Source organism: Erithacus rubecula, assembly GCF_903797595.1.
Source record: "Erithacus rubecula genome assembly, chromosome: 9".
Taxonomy (NCBI): domain Eukaryota; kingdom Metazoa; phylum Chordata; class Aves; order Passeriformes; family Muscicapidae; genus Erithacus; species Erithacus rubecula.
In genome coordinates this window covers 2,254,372-2,273,163 of record NC_136660.1, presented here as the reverse complement: position 1 = coordinate 2,273,163, position 18,792 = coordinate 2,254,372, and the positions used below count along the sequence as shown (strand labels likewise).

At 43.4% G+C, this 18,792-nt stretch overlaps 1 protein-coding gene across 1 annotated transcript in view; it reads right to left on the bottom strand.

The window, feature by feature from the left end:
* Positions 1–18,792, bottom strand: part of PTEN (phosphatase and tensin homolog) — a 45,821-nt gene that overhangs the window by 13,039 nt on the left and 13,990 nt on the right. Inside the window, exons 2-5 of the mRNA XM_079312549.1 lie at positions 16,844–16,928; positions 12,728–12,772; positions 8,017–8,060; positions 4,585–4,823 (exon numbers count right to left, since the gene is read on the bottom strand). Of these exons, the coding sequence (XP_079168675.1) occupies positions 4,585–4,823; positions 8,017–8,060; positions 12,728–12,772; positions 16,844–16,928 (413 nt within the window). The remainder of the gene's footprint in view (positions 1–4,584; positions 4,824–8,016; positions 8,061–12,727; positions 12,773–16,843; positions 16,929–18,792) is intronic.

Below are 18,792 nucleotides of genomic sequence, written 5' to 3'. Positions count from 1 at the left end.
ATCCTTTTCCAGCAATGAAGCTAAGAATGCAGATTTTTGCCATTTCTTAACAACAAACACTACAGACACCCTGAGGGTCGTGGCAAAAATAGCCTCATGCTGCTGCTTTTTTTGGGATGGAGAGCACCAAATGTTTAACAGGAGGGCCTTGAACATACACTAACTTTAAAGCACCACTACATTTAGGAATCCTAAAATCTACCACTACAGGAATTACATTTTGACAGCACTTTAAGTCAAAAGACTAATGTTTGCTAATATCACTGTACTCAAGACTGATGTTACCTTCTCTTTACAAAAGATCCTGGAGTATTTTCCCAAAAATGTGGAAAGTTTTGTTAAAACAGGCCCAACAGCCCAAAGTGTTCAAACTCTGAGGTAAACATTTGCTTTGACAGCATAAAACTTAAGAATGTTTTTATTATTAATTTTAAATCAGATCAAAAGGAACATATAAGGGAACAGTTTTAAAGCTCTTTGAGCCAACACTTTCAAGTAAAATTGATAAAGATGAAAAATGGTTTAATTTTCCAGAAAATACATTACATGGTCTAGAACAACCTGTTAAAGCAGACTTGCAACAGCATCAGTAAGGAATCTGATTAAAGCCAAATATGGAACTGGAATAAACTGGAGAAAAACAAAAAAAATTTTCATATACAAGTCTGAGCATTTGGTGACAAAACCTAGACTACATATTTCTAGAAACTTTTAGTTTCACCTGCTTCACCTCACAACAGCCAGGAGCTAAGAGTAGCCAAAGTGCTTTTAATTTAGTAAATCTCTATTCTGCACACATGAAAATAGCCACTTCCTGCTATTTAAAAAAAAAAAAATGTTGATAATTATGTCTCCTTATCACTTGAGCTGCTTCTAAATTACACAAAAGCCCTTTCCCTGCAGCACTTGCACAATGACCTTCCCAAGCAGTCTTGTCCACTGGCCATGGTTTTGGCTCAGATGTCCTCAGTGCTTATCACACCCACTCCTTAAGGGAGCTCTCAAGTTCTCTTTCCTGGGATCTGAGTTCAGGACTGGGTAAATCCCAGCCTCAGAGCAGGCCAGCAGTGCTGCCAGGCAGGAGGAAAGCACAGAGGTGAGGAGAACACATTCCTTCCCTGCCCTGAGCTTCCTTGTGCCATAATGGATGTGTCCTATGGAAAAACCCCAGGACATCTGGCCAGGGCCAAGGGAACACTCTCACCCTGATACTCACAATCACAGCAAAGCCACTTCTTGTCCAACAGGGCAGTTTTAGCCCTCCAGCCACAGTCTGACTGCCTGGAGACATAGCCCTTAGAGCCTGAGGCCCTAAAACCAGTCCCACCTGCAGCAGAATTCAAGAGTTCTCAATTTCCAAAGGTCTGAATTCCAAGCAGAAATCTTTCATAACAAACTAACAATATTCCAAGAGGTGCCATCAACCACCACTCACTTTTACTCTAGAAGAACAAGGACAGAGGAGTAGTTCAATTATTTCTCATCTACCACCATTTTAAAATGGCTGTGAGATAATCTCCTCTTATCTGGCTCCTATCCAGAGCTTCCCAGGGCATCCCAAACACTGCCAGGTGTTGCTCCTGGTCCTCCTCTCAAGGTAGCACAGGCAGGACCATGAAGAACAAATATTTTGGAAACAGTATTTCCACATTTCCCTTTAGTGAGAGTGAAGCTGCAGCCTCAGAGCAGGCCCAGGGCATCAGGTTTAGCAGAGGCTGGCACCAAAAACAGATACCAGAGCTGCCATCAGACATGGAATCTGCCCTGTTCAGAGAGTCATTCTGAGGCTTCTTCACACAAAGTAATTGGTTTTTCACTTCCTGTTCAGTTATAGCAACCACAAACACAGCATGGTCTGGACTGGAAGGGACTTACAGCCCATCCACTGCCACCCCCTGCCATGTCAGGGACACCTTTCACTATTCCAGGTGGCTCCAAGCCCCATCCAACCTGGCCTAGGACACTGCCAGGAGTCCAGGGGCAACCACAGCTGCACAAGCCTTGTAAAGAGTATCTCTCCACCTTTCTTGTCAGCTCCTTCAGGTACTGGAAGGCCACAAGTCTCTTCTCCAGGCTGAAGAACTCCAGTTCTCTCAGCCTTTCACCATATGAGAACTCTTAGGAGCCATCCTTGAAAATAGAAGTGTGTGGTGCTCAAAGAATGCTCCTGAGTAGAACATCTCCAGCACCTGAATAGCTGATCCCTATCCACTGAGCTTCCTTCCAAGCCTAATCTTCACCACAAAACCCTCCAAGGCAGAAGCAGGAATAAATAAAGAGCTCCTCCAGCTGTAGGAAGGTAAGCTGCCAGCCTTTGCCACCACAGTAGTGTGTTAGTATCTACCATAAGGAAAAAAGTGGGATAAACCAATCACAGCAAACAGTGGAAGCAGCAGCTTCTTCAGAGGACTTTTTTTGGGAGGGGGGGGGCTGGGGGGTTACATCTTCCCAAGCTCAGACAACAGACAAGTATTATCCCACTTCAGAAAACAGTTTATCTTCTCTGGCTCAAAAGGAAAATAAAAATCACTCCTGTTCTACAGACACAACCATGCAGCCCACACTTCCTAATCTTCACCACTCCCTTCTTCTGACTAAGCTCCCCCCCTACAATGAGTTTCAGAAGCCAAAAGAGCAGCTTGTAGAGGAAATAAAATACCCCATGAGAGAGTTTGGTCAGAGACAGCCTGGGCTCTGCCATGTCTTGTTGCCCAGCACAAGAACAGCCTGTGCAGCAACTCTGAGCCTCACCTACAACAACTCTGACTTGATGGTGCAAAGGACTCCCTGGAGCTGCTTCTCCCAGCAGACACTTGGGAAAAGCTGGCTCCAGAAGTACTCAGGGCTGTGCTCTTGACCAATTAGTCATACTTCCTCTTGCAATTAGACTCACACTTCCTGCCAGCACAGCCTGAGCCCTCACAGCAGCACTGTGCCATGAGCATTAATGGCAGCAGTGATTGTAGCTGGGCCGTTCTCAGCAGCCACAGGTGCAGAGTGGCCACCTTGTCCTTGCTTTAAACCAAGAAAATCTGGCTTCTATCAAAGCCAGTTCTCCTTTATCATACCTATGTTGGCCCAAAAAGAAAGGAAAAAAAGGCTTCTGCTTGTGCCTTTGTGCAAACAGCTCTTTGGACGCCTCATTGACTCTGAATTGAGGAAGTCAGTTATACAAAGGTGTGGTGAAATATCAAATCAGAGAGCAGCACTTGACATATCACGCTGAAATATGGACCACAAGGGAAGAAAGGGCTCCAGAAACCTGCACTGGAATACCTGTTTATAAACACTACTGAAGGGCTATGTGAATCACATGCTGCCCACTGGCCACATCAAGATAACCATGCTCAAGTGGAGCTGGGAAGGGAAAAGTCAACTCTTGCAGCAGAGACACTGAAACCAAAACAAGTTGCTGGTTACAGACAGTATTTACAGTCAAGTAAACAAGGCTCTCAGTGCTCCTGTTCACTGAGCTCTCCCTCCCAACCCAAATGCCCAAGGTACCCCTGGGGTACTGATAAACACCCAACTGACCTTGCAGAAACAAAACCTTGTCACAAAAGGGAAACTGAGGCACAGCATTTCACTGTGTGTTTGCTCAGTTCTGTCATTTTCATGCTGCTTTATCCAGCTCTGGAGATTACTCCTGTTAAGAGTTATCTACTGCTCATTCCCAGTCTCTCTCATGCACTTTTACCAGAAGCCACAAAGTTTTGATGGGAAACCTTGACCTTGTCTCCACTCCAGCATTACACCACAACTAACTCAGCAGTACATGGAATAACAGCTCCACCTTGTCATCACAGCAAACTGAGGAGTTTCTTGCTCCTTCCAATGAACTAACAGCCAAATTCTAAAATTCCTTATGTGACACTTCTGCTCTCAACAGCCTCCACACATCAAGCTGCTCTTATTAGAGACCATCACACTGTGAAATTAATACTGTGTGTAAATACTCCAGGAACAGGGAGAGCTCTGTGCTTGAGGAGGTTGAAACTGGCTTGCAGCGATGATCCCCTTGGGATCCTCAACCAATACACTCAGGGAAATAATGGAAGATGAGCAGGAAAACTTGCTAAGACAACCTTAAAAGCCACATCTTATGATCTTTGGAGAAGATTTCAAGTAAGGAGGTTAAATTCATGAGGCCTAACCCTGCCAGAAAAGTAAACTACCCCTTACTGGCAAGGGGCATCCAACAATCAGGGCTTTCCACTTGGGATATTCCCCTATGCATCTCCAAACCCCACAACAGCAGCCAAGGGAACCCTAAAGAGATGAACAACTTATCCATTCAGGCAAAATCAGCTGGAACAATCCTCTCATTTGGGCTGAAAATGCTGAATGAGAAAGTTCCCTGCCCCACTGATGCTTGAACAGGACATGTTAAAATCAGGTTGGTTTAGTGTGGTGACTAAAGGCTACTGCTGCTTAGGAAAGCTTTTCCAATTCCAACTGCACTGATCCAATCCTACTGGAGCTAAATCAGACATCACAACTTAAAGGGTGTGAGCATCAAATGGATCTCAAGGAAAAAAAGGAGCAAGTTAAAGGTTGAGGGACAGAAGAACAGCAACAGCTCACCTTCTTGTCTCTGGTCCTTACTTCCCCATAGAAATCTAGGGCTTCTTGGGCCCTTAAAAACTTGCCTCGATGCAACAAATATGCACAAATCATTACACCAGTTCGTCCCTTTCCAGCTTTACAGTGGATTGCTGCCACATGATTGTCATCTTCACTTAGCCACTGGTCAAGATCTTCACAAAAAGGTTTGATGAGCTCCAGCTGTGGTGGGTTATGGTCTTCAAAAGGGTACTGTGCAACTGCAGGGAGAAGGAGGAGTTCATCAGAACCTCAAAAGGCAAAGCAAGCACAGGTCACCACGGTGACAAGCATGTAAAAATTAAGTTAGTCAGTAAGCCCCCCTATCTTACATATTGATATGTATTTTTAATTTCACTATTATTCAGGGTATCATAAGCACTGCAGACATTTCTCCATTAATCTGGAAACAGGCTCCACAGAGCAAGTATTTCACACCTCTATTGAAGTGAGCTGCACAGGCTCTGTAACATGAATTTTCTAGAATTTAAGAGCGTGCTGGCACACAGAATAACCTTGTGAAAAGCCATTACTCCAGCAATAATTAAACTACCTGCTGAGAGAGAACAGGGCCAGACCTCAGTCACTGAGCAGACAACAGGAACTTTGCTGAAAAATTACTGAACACAGTTGGGTCTACACTGGGAACAAAGTCTCAGAATCTTCTCAAAGGCCTTGTAAAACAAAAACCTGCCAGTTCCATATTTCAAAAATGGTACTTGGGAGAGAATCTCAGGTAAGGCACTGGCAATACTTATGGAGTTTAGTCAAAGCACTGAGCAAGGCTGTCCTTTCTAACGTCCTTTCTTTCACACACACTTTTCCATCTAGGGATGGAAAGAATTTCAAGCAATGCAGGAAATGCAAGAAAACTCAAGAGAGCAAAAAATTAGCACTAAGCAGAGAGAAGCACCCAAACTTCTCCCACCTCAGATCAGAGGAGGGACAGTGTCACCCTGCCAAGCAGAACTACACACAATGTTCTGGTTTCAGCAGAACAGCACCCGATGAAGTGCACCCCAATTCCACACCAACAGCCCTGGGATCTTATAAACACAATTCTGCTTCACTTCAAAATTCTCAGCTAGAAACACCATTTCCTTTTCTGGGCTAAAAATGAATACATTTCATTTTTTTGGCAAGTATCCGTACTGGTTTTGTAAGCACCACTCTGTAGTCACACATGCAAGGCTCCTTTTGATGAATCCCCAAGGACTCCAAGAGCACAAGTGAGGAATGAAGTTATGGAACTGCTGAAGGACTGCAAGACAAGTCCACAGCCTTTTGGAAGGATCAACAAGTTGTTTCACTCACAGTACAGACTGCCCCCCCAATGAAGTGAATAATCTCTGCTAAAGAGGCAACACATGTTCACAAACATGAACACACAAACTCTTCCACATGGAAGATCCAAAGGCTCCCCAAATGATCCCCAAAGTTTCATGTGAACTTAAATATGGAATTTGTTTAGAAATCACTAAGAAAAGCAGCTGCAAAAATGATGCAAATCTGTCTGTACAGCTTTGAGTCTATCACAACTACAGCCAGCAAGGTTTCCATGAAAGGGGGAGTAAAGAAGTCCTGAAAGAACAGCCTGAAAACTCCCAGTCACAGGATGCTGAAAATGCTCTCCATGATTTGGAATCAAAGGCAAACCTTATGGTATTTTCTTCAAAGCTGGAGTGAGAAGATGAAATGGGTGCCCTGGGATGTTGTAAAGAGATTAAGAGGAAGGAAACATTAATCTGTATAGTCTTGAGCAGGGCCTTGAGAAGGTGCAGTTCCTCCATGGATTTTGATTCCCTACAGTGGAACACACAGCTTGGAGAATAATCCTGCTTGCTCTCTCCCAGTCACTACACATTGCAAGAAGAATCCCATAGCACACAAGGTTTTTTTTAAAAAAAAAAAAAACAAAAAACCCCAAAAAACCAACCAAACAAAAAAAATAGAGGAGACTGTAGCAAAGCAGAAGACAATCCCAGCACAGAAGGATTTCAGAAACTGGAAAAACCATGGACACAAAGCTACCTCCCAAAGATGAAGAGCTTTCAGTGTTTGGAGTTTAATGTCATGCAAGATCATCCTGGGTGAATAATGAACTATTCTGGTGTTCCAGGCTCAGTACAAATGAGAAGTTCCCTTTGCAGTCAGTTCACTTCAGGAGATTTTCAAGTAGAACTTTTGTTCCTCTGCTAAGGGAAGTCCTGAGTCACCAATTTGGTTATCTGAGGTTAACTAATTCGGGGATGAAAATGAAAAAACACAGCATGTCTTGTGCAGAGGAGCTGTGAAAGGTGCTGTCACAAACAGCATTTGAGGCTGGGATTGACAGCACAGAGCACCCCCATAGCAAAAAGCAGAAATTCAAGCAAACATATGTTCTGGCCATATTAGAACATGTCCTCTTCTCTTCTTACTCAAAGCACTGCTCAAGTAGATCCAAAAATACTTTTATCTTACTGGTGAGTATGGAGTGAAGTTTCAGGGCACTGTCATTCAACAGTGTAAGAGCAAATCAGAAACACTGACAACTTCAACAATTTCAGTCCTTCTATATTCAGACATTAAAGCAGCCAGTTACATTTTTGGTCACGTTCTAAACCCTCTTCCTAACTAGATGGATGGTTTAAAATAATAATAATGAAAAATAGAAGTTGAGCCATTGCTATGATGCAGAATAAGCCCAAAAATCTGTTAATCTCCTACGATTCCGTAGGCACAAGGACTCCTCACCTACCCTCATCTGAAGATTAGGAACTACAATTTCTGAGCAACAAATGCTCCTCTGCTCAAAGAACAAAGGTAAATCTGCATTTATTTATTTACTACCTGGGGAGGTAATACTGGCACAACAGCTACATCAGTCTCCACTCACAAGGACCTGGTCAAAAAGCACTCCTGAAAGATTCCCCACTGCTTTTGGCAGCTCTGCAGAATGTCTAAGACCCAACTCATCTCTAAGAGACTATCACATGGGAATTAACTTTTTTTTAACATCTGAAGGTTCTGCCAGATTTTCCAAAAGCAGCTTTATACACACAGTAATAGTGGCTTAAGTGTTCTCCATTTTCATCCTTCATAAAAACCAGACTCCTCTGAGCCTCACATGTAAATTGCACAAGGAGTTTGTACTTCACTGAACTGAAACTTCTGTGTAACCCACTCTGCAGATTTTTTTTTTTTTTTTTTTTTTTGCAACTGTAGACTTTTTATTAGATCTTGATCTTTAGCTGTCAGGAACACACTTCTTTGAAAGCACCAAGAATATATAGCAAGTTTTTCCAATGACTCAAAGCAATCTGACATCATTCCTTGTGCCCAAATCTCCTACATGACTATTCATCAGCTCCTCCTTTAGGCCTTCATTCACTGAGGTTTAAAGAAAACACACATCAGGCAGTAAAAACTTACCTCTGCAGTTAAATTTGGCGGTGTCATAATGTCTTTCAGCACATCTGAAAAAGAAAAATAGACAAGAGTTCAAGACAAGTCTCTGAGGCACTCTCAGCATCTGTCACACCCAGGAAAATCATGCATGCCCATCACCTTTATCATTTAAAACTAGAGGTTACACACAAAAAACTGTTCTGCAGCAGACTGCTCACTAAAATGTGAATTATTTTACTGAAAGGTAAATATTTACCCTCTGGTAATTGTAGTCCATGGCTATGTCTTAGTCAGTGTGACTCAATTGATGCAAGTATTATTACCTTCTCACCCTGGGCATGAGCAGCTCCAGCACTGGAGCAGCTTCCTGCTGCCAAACACATGGAGAGCAGGCAGCTGTGACCTTCATCCAGGGGATGCTGAACTCAGGGCACAGGTCAGGAAGCCTCAGCAGCAGTGTGGGTGCTCACAGCAATGGGGATCACAAGGACATTGCAGGAGCACCACAAGCACCACTGAACACTACCCCAGAAATCACTGTATCAGATTGTGACACTGCTCTGCCACTTGGCACTGATTCCTGAATTTAAGAGAGCCCTGAAGGCCTGGGAAACCCCTCAGACCTGTGAAACAGAACATTTCTGAAGGCTCTGGAGCTGCATCAGTCTCTCCCCACCCAGAGACCCTCTCCAGGCAGACAGGACAGCAAACCACACTGGATTTGCCTTGCCCAGGGATAAACACCAGTGATGAGACAGAAGCCACCCCTCAGCTGGGCTCTAAACCAGCCAAACCAGCACACCAAGGAACCAAATGAGATCTTGGGGAAAGGGGAAGCAAGGCAAGAGTGGATACCCTCCAGAATTTCCCTTGGAGCTGCTCCCTGCAGGGAAGATGATGTGAGTGGAAGTGCAGTTCAGAAAGGAAAATTGAGAAGAATCCTGCCTCAAATCCTGCCAAGACCAGCTTGGATGGGAACCTGAGCAACTTGATCTAGTGAATGGCATCCCTGCCCTCAGCAGGGGGTTGGAACAAGATGATGTTTAAGGTCCTTCCAAGCCAAACCATTCTGGGATTCTATGAAAAAGGACACCAGGTTGAAACAACCACTGGACTCATCTCAGTAGACAAATCACACCTAGATCTTTGGTTCTGATTACAGCCTGTACTCTTCACAGGATTCCAAATCCCTCACCAGTTTCAGGACTGCTATGAACTCATCTCTGCTTACCAGGTATGTTATGACTGCAGCCTTTGGAGCCATGTGGAGCTTAGCTGACACTTTCAGACTTTTGGGCTGCTCCTTGTGTGACTGTAACTGGAGCCTCCCAGTGCTGCCCTGAGCTCTGCCCATGACACAGCCACAGGCAGGGACACAGGCAGCTCTGCTGGGGCTGCACATGCTCTCAGTGCTTCCCTTGCCCTGAATTCCAGAGCCTTCTCAGCTCCACCCTCTGCTAGGGAAAAGCCTGGCAGCTTTCACAGCTCCAATCACTTTGCTGACACTTTCTCTGGGTCAGAAGTGACCAGGTTAAGCTGGCCAGAAGGGATTCACAAAAATATTATCTGCACTTGAGCCTTTGAGAAGGAAGCTGGATGCAGAATGTACATCCAAGAGAGATGGAGCAGCCAGCAGCACAGGAACTCTGCAAGCTGCTAGGAAGCAAAGCAGTTAACACAACCCAGGAAAGTTTCCTGCCTCCTAAAGAAACACCCAGCTCAAACAGGGAGAAAAAGAAGAAAACACTTTAAAATATCTACAAATGGGCAGAAAAACCATCAAATTTGGAATTTTGAGAGAGTATCATCAAGTAGGATACCATGAGAGATTAAAAAAAAAAAAAAAAAAAAGAGTTTTGTTGATACCAAGGAGCACTGCACATGGTGATGTCCCTCTCTCTGCCCTCTTCTGGGAGCTGAACACCACCAGTGTAGAGCTTCTGGCTCAGCTGCACTAAATTTGTGTGTATTTGCAGCAGGAATCCCACCAACACACACTCTGGGGACATCAGTGGGGCTTAATGCTTCAAGTGCATTTGGGGTGAGGCTTTTAAACACTATTGTAACTCAAACAGCATCAGATCTCCAGATGAAATCTGAAATTTTTTTTTGCATTTTTGGGGTTAAGGAGGAGGCTGGCTGCTCTTAGCATCCTCTTTAGGATTAAAGTGAGTTTAAAGCAACCCAGAAGCAAAGTGCTGCCAGCCAGGCACCCTCCTGATCAGTCACGGTCCCTCTGCTGACAGAACTAGGGGCTTCCTCTGCCAGAGCCCAGCCCCAGGGACACAGAAAGCACAGAAAATCCCCATTTTCATCAGCACTCCTTCCTTTAACCACCTGCCTGCAGGACAGTGCAAGGAAACCCACTGGAGAAGATGGAGGTGATTACAACAGGGCAGGTGACAATCAGTCAGCATGGGAAGTTAACAGATCCAAGTGGAAGAACAGATTTAAATTAAGGAGAATACTGGAGAGATAGCAAAGGGTTAAAGGCAAACTGGAGAGAAGCAACACAAGGAGGAAAATTAAACTGCTCAAACTGCTGAGAAGTTAAAAACCAAGCTGTGAGGATGGGGCATAACTGGCATTGTTTCAAAAAAATCTCTAAATCCTTTCAGATAAAACTGCTCAATACATATATTATTATCAACTTCATGGAACAGCTACCTTAAGGGAACTCAAATCCCATGACAGATTTTGAAATAATTCTGACTATAATCACTTAACTCCCCTGAACTCCCACCTCCTCCTTTGAAACACAGACAATAGATCATTATTTACAAAAGATCAGCTTAATCTGAAGAAATGGAGTTCTCTGGAATACCTGATGGATGCAATTCCTTCCCATCTCCTGACCAAACACTGCCACAATTCACCTGATTGCACTTTATTGTATAAATTTTGCCTGCACAAGCATTAAGACCTCTCCAGACAGTTTTATCCCCCAAAATTTTTCATCTGAGGATGAATCAAGTAATTCTAGGAACATTCATCTGTGATTGTTTTGCAGTTAACAAGAAAATCAATTTTTATATAAAGAACGTGAAGACAAAAACCTTTGGCACACTGGGCAAGTTTTTTCCACAGCTGAACACACACAGAGCAGCAACAAAAATGTAAAATGCATTTGTCTCACCACTGCTCTTCTCACTTACAAACTTGAAAGCTGCTCCTGTGCAGGGTTGAGGGACTGAGCTGTGCTTTTACACTAAAATGAAGCAGCTGGCAGACAGCAAAGTGGACAATTAGCAAGGAGCTCCTCAGGGAGGTGGTACTTGCAAAGATGTTCATCAATCTTCCCAAAATCCTCCTTTCTGACAAATTTACTCCAGCAGCCTCCAGGTTGTTACCTGGCACCTCTGGACCACACTGGCACAAGGGGCTCAGCAAGCCCAGAGCCTGTCAGGAACACCAAAGCCACCCTTGCCAACAGGTGACAGCTGCACTGGCCCCAGGCAGCAGCAGGAGATGGAGTTTAGCTGCCCTTGCTCTGCTTTGCTCCTCAAAACAAGCAGGGGCTGCCAGGAGGCTTTGGGGAGGGCTGATGAACCAAGGTGGTTTGATTTTAAATGTTCCAGATCTCCAGAGCTGAGCTGCAGAAGATTCCAAATGAAGAGAGCCAAGATTTACCTCCTCTACCTGCACCTGCATGCCAAGGAGCCATCAGCTCTTCTGGGAAGCAATGGCCTTTCCATCCAGAAATTGTATCCATCTATTAAAACAACCTTCTGGAAAGCTCCTAAGGTGGAAAATATAATTTTGCTACTGAACTCTATGAAAGGTGACCAGTGTCTCTTCTTTTTATGTATCTTTTTCTGCTCCAAAACAACTTCAATGACTACTGGAAGGTTCCTCAGCTTCTACTGTCACTTCTCTCCAATATCAGGGAACTGCTGATATTGATGCACAATCCTCCAGCTAATCTAGAGGCAGATTTAAATCCTTATTTTTAAATATTTGTTTTAATGACTGACAGATTACAATTTCATGTATTGCCTGGATTTCAGTACTAATTCTTCTATTAATTGTAGATATTTAAAAACATATTCATTAAAAAAAGTAATAAAACTGCAGCAGTTCAGAGAATCAATCTTCAACATAGATTTTTAGGGAAAAAACATGAGGGCTAGGAAAACCACGACTCTGACATCACCAAATCATTTATACAATGAAATCAGCCTAAGCTAACAAATAAACCAGAAAACTCTTGTAACAGTTACAGCTTTCTGCAGAACTAAATTTTCACATGAAAACATTACACTTAGAGAACTCAGAAACCACCAATTGCTCCAACAGCTTTTTCAAGGTAATAAACAGGGACAGATAAGAAGAGGGAGGAAGCAAACAGAGCCTGGGTACCAACGCGGTATGATTTTTTTAAAAATTAGAGAAAAAGAATAGGAAAATATTCATTTGGCAACTGGACATTAATGCATGAACAGAAAGCCTGCTGTGAATTACTTTTCACTTTTTAATCACATGGCCCAAGCTCCAGATGGGCTGGATGCCAAGTCATTTAAAAGCGTTCAAGTAACTCGAATACACACCAGCATTTCATTTAACCTCGCTCAGCTCCACTAAATGAAGTACCAGTGCTCTCAATCAGCCTTAATTGTTTTAAGAAATGTGCAAAACATCTCCAGCTCTGCTTCAGGACAGCAACAAGCCACTTGCACTCCTCAGTTATTTTTAGAAGTCATTATTTTGGAGAATGCATCTTTAAGAGCATACTTACAGATTGTATATCTTGTAATGGTTTTTATGCTTTGAATCCAAAAACCTACAAGAGAGAAAAAAGTATGCATTAATATACATTGAATAATAGTGACCTTAATTTGCAGCATCCTTAAAGCACCAACCAGCATGTGCAGGTCTGCATTCCCAGTCGCAGCTCTGCAGTGCCCCAAAAATCAAAGAGGCAGCATGTTGGAAACCTCATCCAAACAATCCAACAGGATGGATAACACAACTAATACAACTAAGGGAACCAAGATCTGACCTGAAACTGAAATAGTTACTGTACATGGACTGATTTCCTGATTCCTAAAACACCTGCAGATCCCTGTAAAGAAGCTGAGGAAGGCTTGGTTATTTTCAAACAGAAAGCAATGACTGCACCAGCTATCTGTTAACACTTCCTATTTAATCACCTATGTGAAATATTTTGCCACAAGGAAGGAAAGCAGTTAAAGTAACTCTTGTGTTCTAGTTCCAACCAGAATTATTCACTTCAATCCCAGGTTTTTTATTATTTGCCACTGAAGTCTGTCCCCAGTGATATTCTGGGTTTTGGAAGGAGGACCACTACACTTTTTCACACCCATTTCATTTCCATGCTCACTTTGGAACACAAACTTCCCATACAAGCCTCAGCAAGCCAAACTGCAAGCATGATTCATCAGGATTGCTGCGATTATATATGATGTGTCACCTGGCAATGTGCAAGAAAAAAAATAACATGCAAATGTTTACACTTAACATCATCAACAGTGTGTATCTGCACATCAGCCAGAAGGAATTTAATTAGCCATGACAGAACATGCTGTTCAAATTGAAAAGAAACACTAGCTGCTAAAATCCTGGAAAGCTCAAGCAAAAACAAGCTCTGGTTATCAGTCATAATATTCCAAAAGAACCTAGAACAGCCCTGTGGTTAGAGGCCTGCACTAAAATGGGAACAGATGTGAGTGCTCCCTGTGCAGTGCAGTGTGAAACTCCAAGTGCATGAGGGAAAAAATTCCGTGACTCCCACTGGTGCCCCTGTTGGCAGCCTTGGAGAGCCTCAGGAAGATGGTGGACATGGGGATTTGTTTCAGGACATGTTCCTGTTTGTTAACACACACTGGAGAACAAGGAGAGCTGCCTCTGCTTTTCCAGGAATATCCACAAAGTGGAATATAAGCTTCCAGGCAAAGATGGTTTTTTTTAAGGACAAAATTCCATCCAAAACCTCTCCAAGTGTCAGTCACAGGAGACAGCCAGCAGTGCAGGCTGTACTTCTTATCCAGCATTAGCCTGGAATTTGTCAGGGCACCAGCTACTCAGAAAAAACCCACTGCTGGATCCTGGCTCAATACCAATTGCTCAGGAGCTTGAGCACCTTGGATTTCTGCACAAAAAGCACTTGGAAAAAAACTCCCCAATAAAAAGATGACCAGAGCAGATGAGAACTGAAACATGCAGAATGCTGCATGATCACATTTTATTCTTATTTAAAAATACAAGGCAACAAATATAATAGTTGAGCATCCAGCCCCCTGCAGCCCCTTAATCTACATTCTCTGCTTATCTTAATTTGGTTGATGATGCTTTTAGGTGATCACTGCTCCTTTTGATCAGTGTTTATGGAAAGCTTAATAATTATATAGGCATTCCCCTACTAAAATCTAGTTTACACATAGCTACCTAGTCAACCACTAAAATGTGTTTTCCTTCATCCAGAAGCTGCTGAAATCAATGCTGTGAATGGAGGAGGGCCTTCAAAGACTCCTGCCGACAAATATTTATTTACATTATTCCCATGTCAGATCAGATATTAGGAAGAAATTCTTGGCTGTGAGGGTGGGGATGCCATGGCACAGGGTGCCCAGAGAAACTGTGGCTGCCCCTTGGAAATGTCCAAGGTCAGGCTGGACAGGACTTGGAAAAACCTGGGATAGTGGAAGGTGTCCCTGCCCATAGCAGGGGTGGAAGGAGATGATCTTGAGATACCTTCCAACCTATTCTGTGATTTATCCAAAGTCCAGCCTTTGCCCCTATCCCACAACTGTCAAAGGTGGAGTTCATCAGGGACTGGATATCCCATCAGCTTCATGAAAAGGTGCCTCTGACTGCTGGGAAAAGAAGTTGGCTGGAAAGGTGAAGTTAGTGGGGTGGGAAGTACCTTAAAGCCTGTCCAGTTCCACCTCTGCCATGGGCAGGGACACCTTCCACTATCCCAGGTGCTCCAAGCCCCATCCAACATGGGGCACTTCCAGCAATCCAGGGGCAGCCCCAGCCTCCCAAGCAATGATTTCTTGTGTGAGTTAGAGAACACAACTTCCCCCTCTGCTTACAGCTCCAGCAGACACACACACACACACACTCTCTCCATGAGTGTCTCCTGCCTGCTGCACTGACCCCCTCTGACCTGCCCAGCTCTGGAGAAGCAATGACTTCTCACCAAGGCAGCAGAGAATGCAGGCACTGCACTTCCCCCAGCCAGGTCAGCTCCAGGCCCTGACACTTTCAGTGCTATTTGTGGATGGTGATTTTCGTCATGACAGGGGAACATGCAAAACCAACCCCCTGGAGCCCAGCTGAGTGCAGCTGTGCAGGAGCCACTGCCTCCAGACCACTGACTGCCAGGTGAGGCTGACAAGTCCTCCCAGGGTGGGAACTGAGGAGCTCAGCTCACTTCTGTACCAACCTGGCTGCAATCCCCACAGAAATTCCAGCAGCCCTACTTCTGCCAGCCAACAGCTGTAGCATCATGTAGCATCCCCAGAAAAGTTTGAGTGGGAAAAGACCTTAAAGCCCATCCAGTGCCATGGCTCCAGCCCCATCAGCAACTCAGTTGCTTCCTCTGGACTTGCTCCAAGAGTTCCACATCCTTCTAATGCTGGAGGCACCAGAATTCCAGGTGGGGTCTCACCTGAACAGGGCAGAGGGGCAGAATCCCCCCCTGCCCTGCTGCCCACACTGGGGGCTCAGCCCAGGGCACAGGGGGGTTCTGGGTCCCAGCTCTCACCCACAGCACCCCCAGGTCCTTCTCCAGGGCTGCTCCAGCTGCTCATCCCCTGGATTGATCCTGGGGATTGCCCTGACCCAGGGGCAGACCTTGCACTTGACTTTGCCACCATCAGTGTCACCCACAGAGCTGCTGAGCAGTACCAGCCCCTCTGAGACCCTGCTTGTCACTGGTCTCCCTAGGGACCACCAGCTGCTGCTGCCCACAGTGCTTTCCCTGCAGCCACCCAGGCAGTCCTGTGTCCACTGGGTGCTCCACCCATCCAATCACACACCCACTGCCTTCCCTGAAAACCTTCCTTCCTGATCCCAAAACCTTCCTTTGTGATCCCCTGCCCCAAAGGTGAAGTCTCTCATGGAGCTACCGAGCTCAGGATTTCAAATGATCTCCAAAGCATCATGGCTTCACAAAAAAAAAATTACAACTTCTAATCCTAAAACCACCAACTTTTGGCATCTTCTACCAAGTGTTCAGTTTTTAATGCAACCTCTCACCCTCTCAATTTAACTAAATTAATTACAACAATCCCCACCTCTTCTTCAATTGCAGACAGCAGTTCAGAGTAATGACTTCATTTAAAATTAAAAATTACAACCTAGAGGGGTTTTTTTACCAGCAGTAACAGATTTTAGGTTATCTTTCTCCTTGTCCGTAATTATTCAACACAACCAAATGTAAAAGCCTTTATTTAAAGTCACCCATATTTACTACTAGAAATCAAAATTTACTTATAGTGCATTTCATTTATCAATTGAAAAAAGGATAAGGGCAAACTTATCCTGAAATACCATCTCTTGACACTGAAGAGGGGCATGGATTGATGTTTTTCTATAAGTAAATAACCTTTTTTTACCCCAACACAACTTACTGCAGTCAGTTTTTCCCACTAAAAAAGCAGATTATATGCATTTGAGATCAGCCCAGAACAGCAGCCTGGCTGTTTTCTGTTGTTTCCAATATTTTTCAGGAAAGCTATTAGGATAACATCTACAAGATGTAAAAAAAAACTCTCAGCATTTGTACAAGTCAGAACACACAGCACTTCCTCAGCAGGACATATATGAGTGGAGGAAAGATAATTTAAAGTTTTATAAGTTAAGGAAAAGAAAAATAAAGGCTTACCTTACTACATCATCAATGTTGTTCCGGTACACTCCTTCAAGCCTCTCTGCAGGAAAGCCCATAGCAATTATGTTTGGATAAATATCTGAATATGCAAGTTAGGGAAATGTTTATAAAACAAATGAAATCTCTACAAAAGCATTAAATGGATATTAATCACATGTGTAGCTGTAGCCAAATCAGAGCAACAACTCAAGAGATTGCATGTAATAGGTGGGAATGTGCAGATCTGAAAAGGATTATACACCTTGCCTATCAAAAATACCCCAACAATTGCCAACTTCTGAACAAATATCCTCATTTCTTATTCTGAGCTACCTGCAATTCACTACCTGCCAAAAGCAACCCAGGATAAAAGAATTTAAGAAAAGCACCTCCTAGCCAAACAAATCAATGTTAAGGAAAAAAGGCCAAATAAGAAAATTTTAAGTTTACATTTAGAGTTGATGTAGTAAAGAACTCACAACTGCTAGAAAATTACTGGTATTTATTCTCCCTGTGGTGAAATGATATATGGATTTTTTTTTTAAACACAGTTCCAGAAAAGAAAGTCCTCCCAAGTTTAAAACATTATTTGGAATGATAATGTAGTGAAAAAACTCAGCTGAAAAGCAAACCAGAAATGAAAGCAGCAGCTCGAAACAGCCCTGCCACATTAACATACTCCTCCTCAAACTAATTTTAGAAGGAGCAAGAACAAAGCATGATATGTTTGAAGCTGGCTCTGCTTTAAAAAGGGGGGCTGGAGGAGGTGATTTCCAGAGGGCCCTCTCAACCTAAATCATCCCACCCTTTTAAGACTCATTTTTTATTTTCATGGTCAAAATATACCAAAGCTCCAAATAATAATCACATCAGAATGAGAGACACTGCATCAGCTTCCAAGATATTAAAATTCCAGTTACTTGTGCATGAAGAAAAGCCTCAAGTAGGACACAAACTACTTTACTCCACCCTTGCAAAATTCCCACAAGTCTTCAGAGCAGAGCAGTACAGACCAAGTTCTGCATTGACACCATTAACTGCAAGGCTTCTGAAAAACATTAGGAACTGAATACACGGAAATAATGTTTTGTACTCATGAAAAAAAAAATTAGCATTTACTGTGTTGTAATCCAAGTATTAATAGACATAGGTCTGCTTGGGACATTCAACAGATGATTTGTACAGACAAAGAGAAAAATATGAAAAAGCTTTGGAGTAAGCCAAATAAATATTTGTGGTTGCTTTAAATACAGACACTGAAACAGGTTTGTGTCTGGTTTCCAGTTTATTCTGTACTAGTCCAAACACTAAAAAAACGCATATTGAGGGAAAAAAGCCCCAACCAAACATTAAAGTGCTTAACTTACAGAGCTTGGGATAACCTCAAAGCACAAATTTTGAATTTCCCTCTGATCTATTTTACTCAGCCAACAGTTCACACCTCTTTAATTAACAAAAGGTGCTATATAATTAGCAATGTCTTCACTGTTTTATCAGTTACTCCTTGCCATAAGCAGAAGAAACTGGTTCTATATTACATTAACTGTGAATTACCTGGCTAATACACTCCATCACTCCCTCCTCCTTCCCAATTTCAGCCTGATTCCTTCCTATTCCCAGTTCCAGCATTTTGCTCCAAAGCTCTGAGCAGCAGGGCTACACAAACTGCAAATTACCACAGCAAAATAACCCAGTGCATCACTCTGCTTTCCACAGCACTTCTCCTACAAGACAAGCCCTCATGCTGGCAACAGGGGGAAAACTATTTCACATTGACACATCAAAACAAAACTCAGTTTCAGCTACAGTATCACTCATGGGACAGATGCCCAAACTTCACCCAATTGTGAGCGACTTGCTCCCATTTCTATTTACAATCATGAGTTTTCCTGCATTTTTTCAGGCTCTGCAGCCTGTGGTTGATGCTCAGATGCTTCTCCTCTGCGAGGGGCTGAGACAGGAGA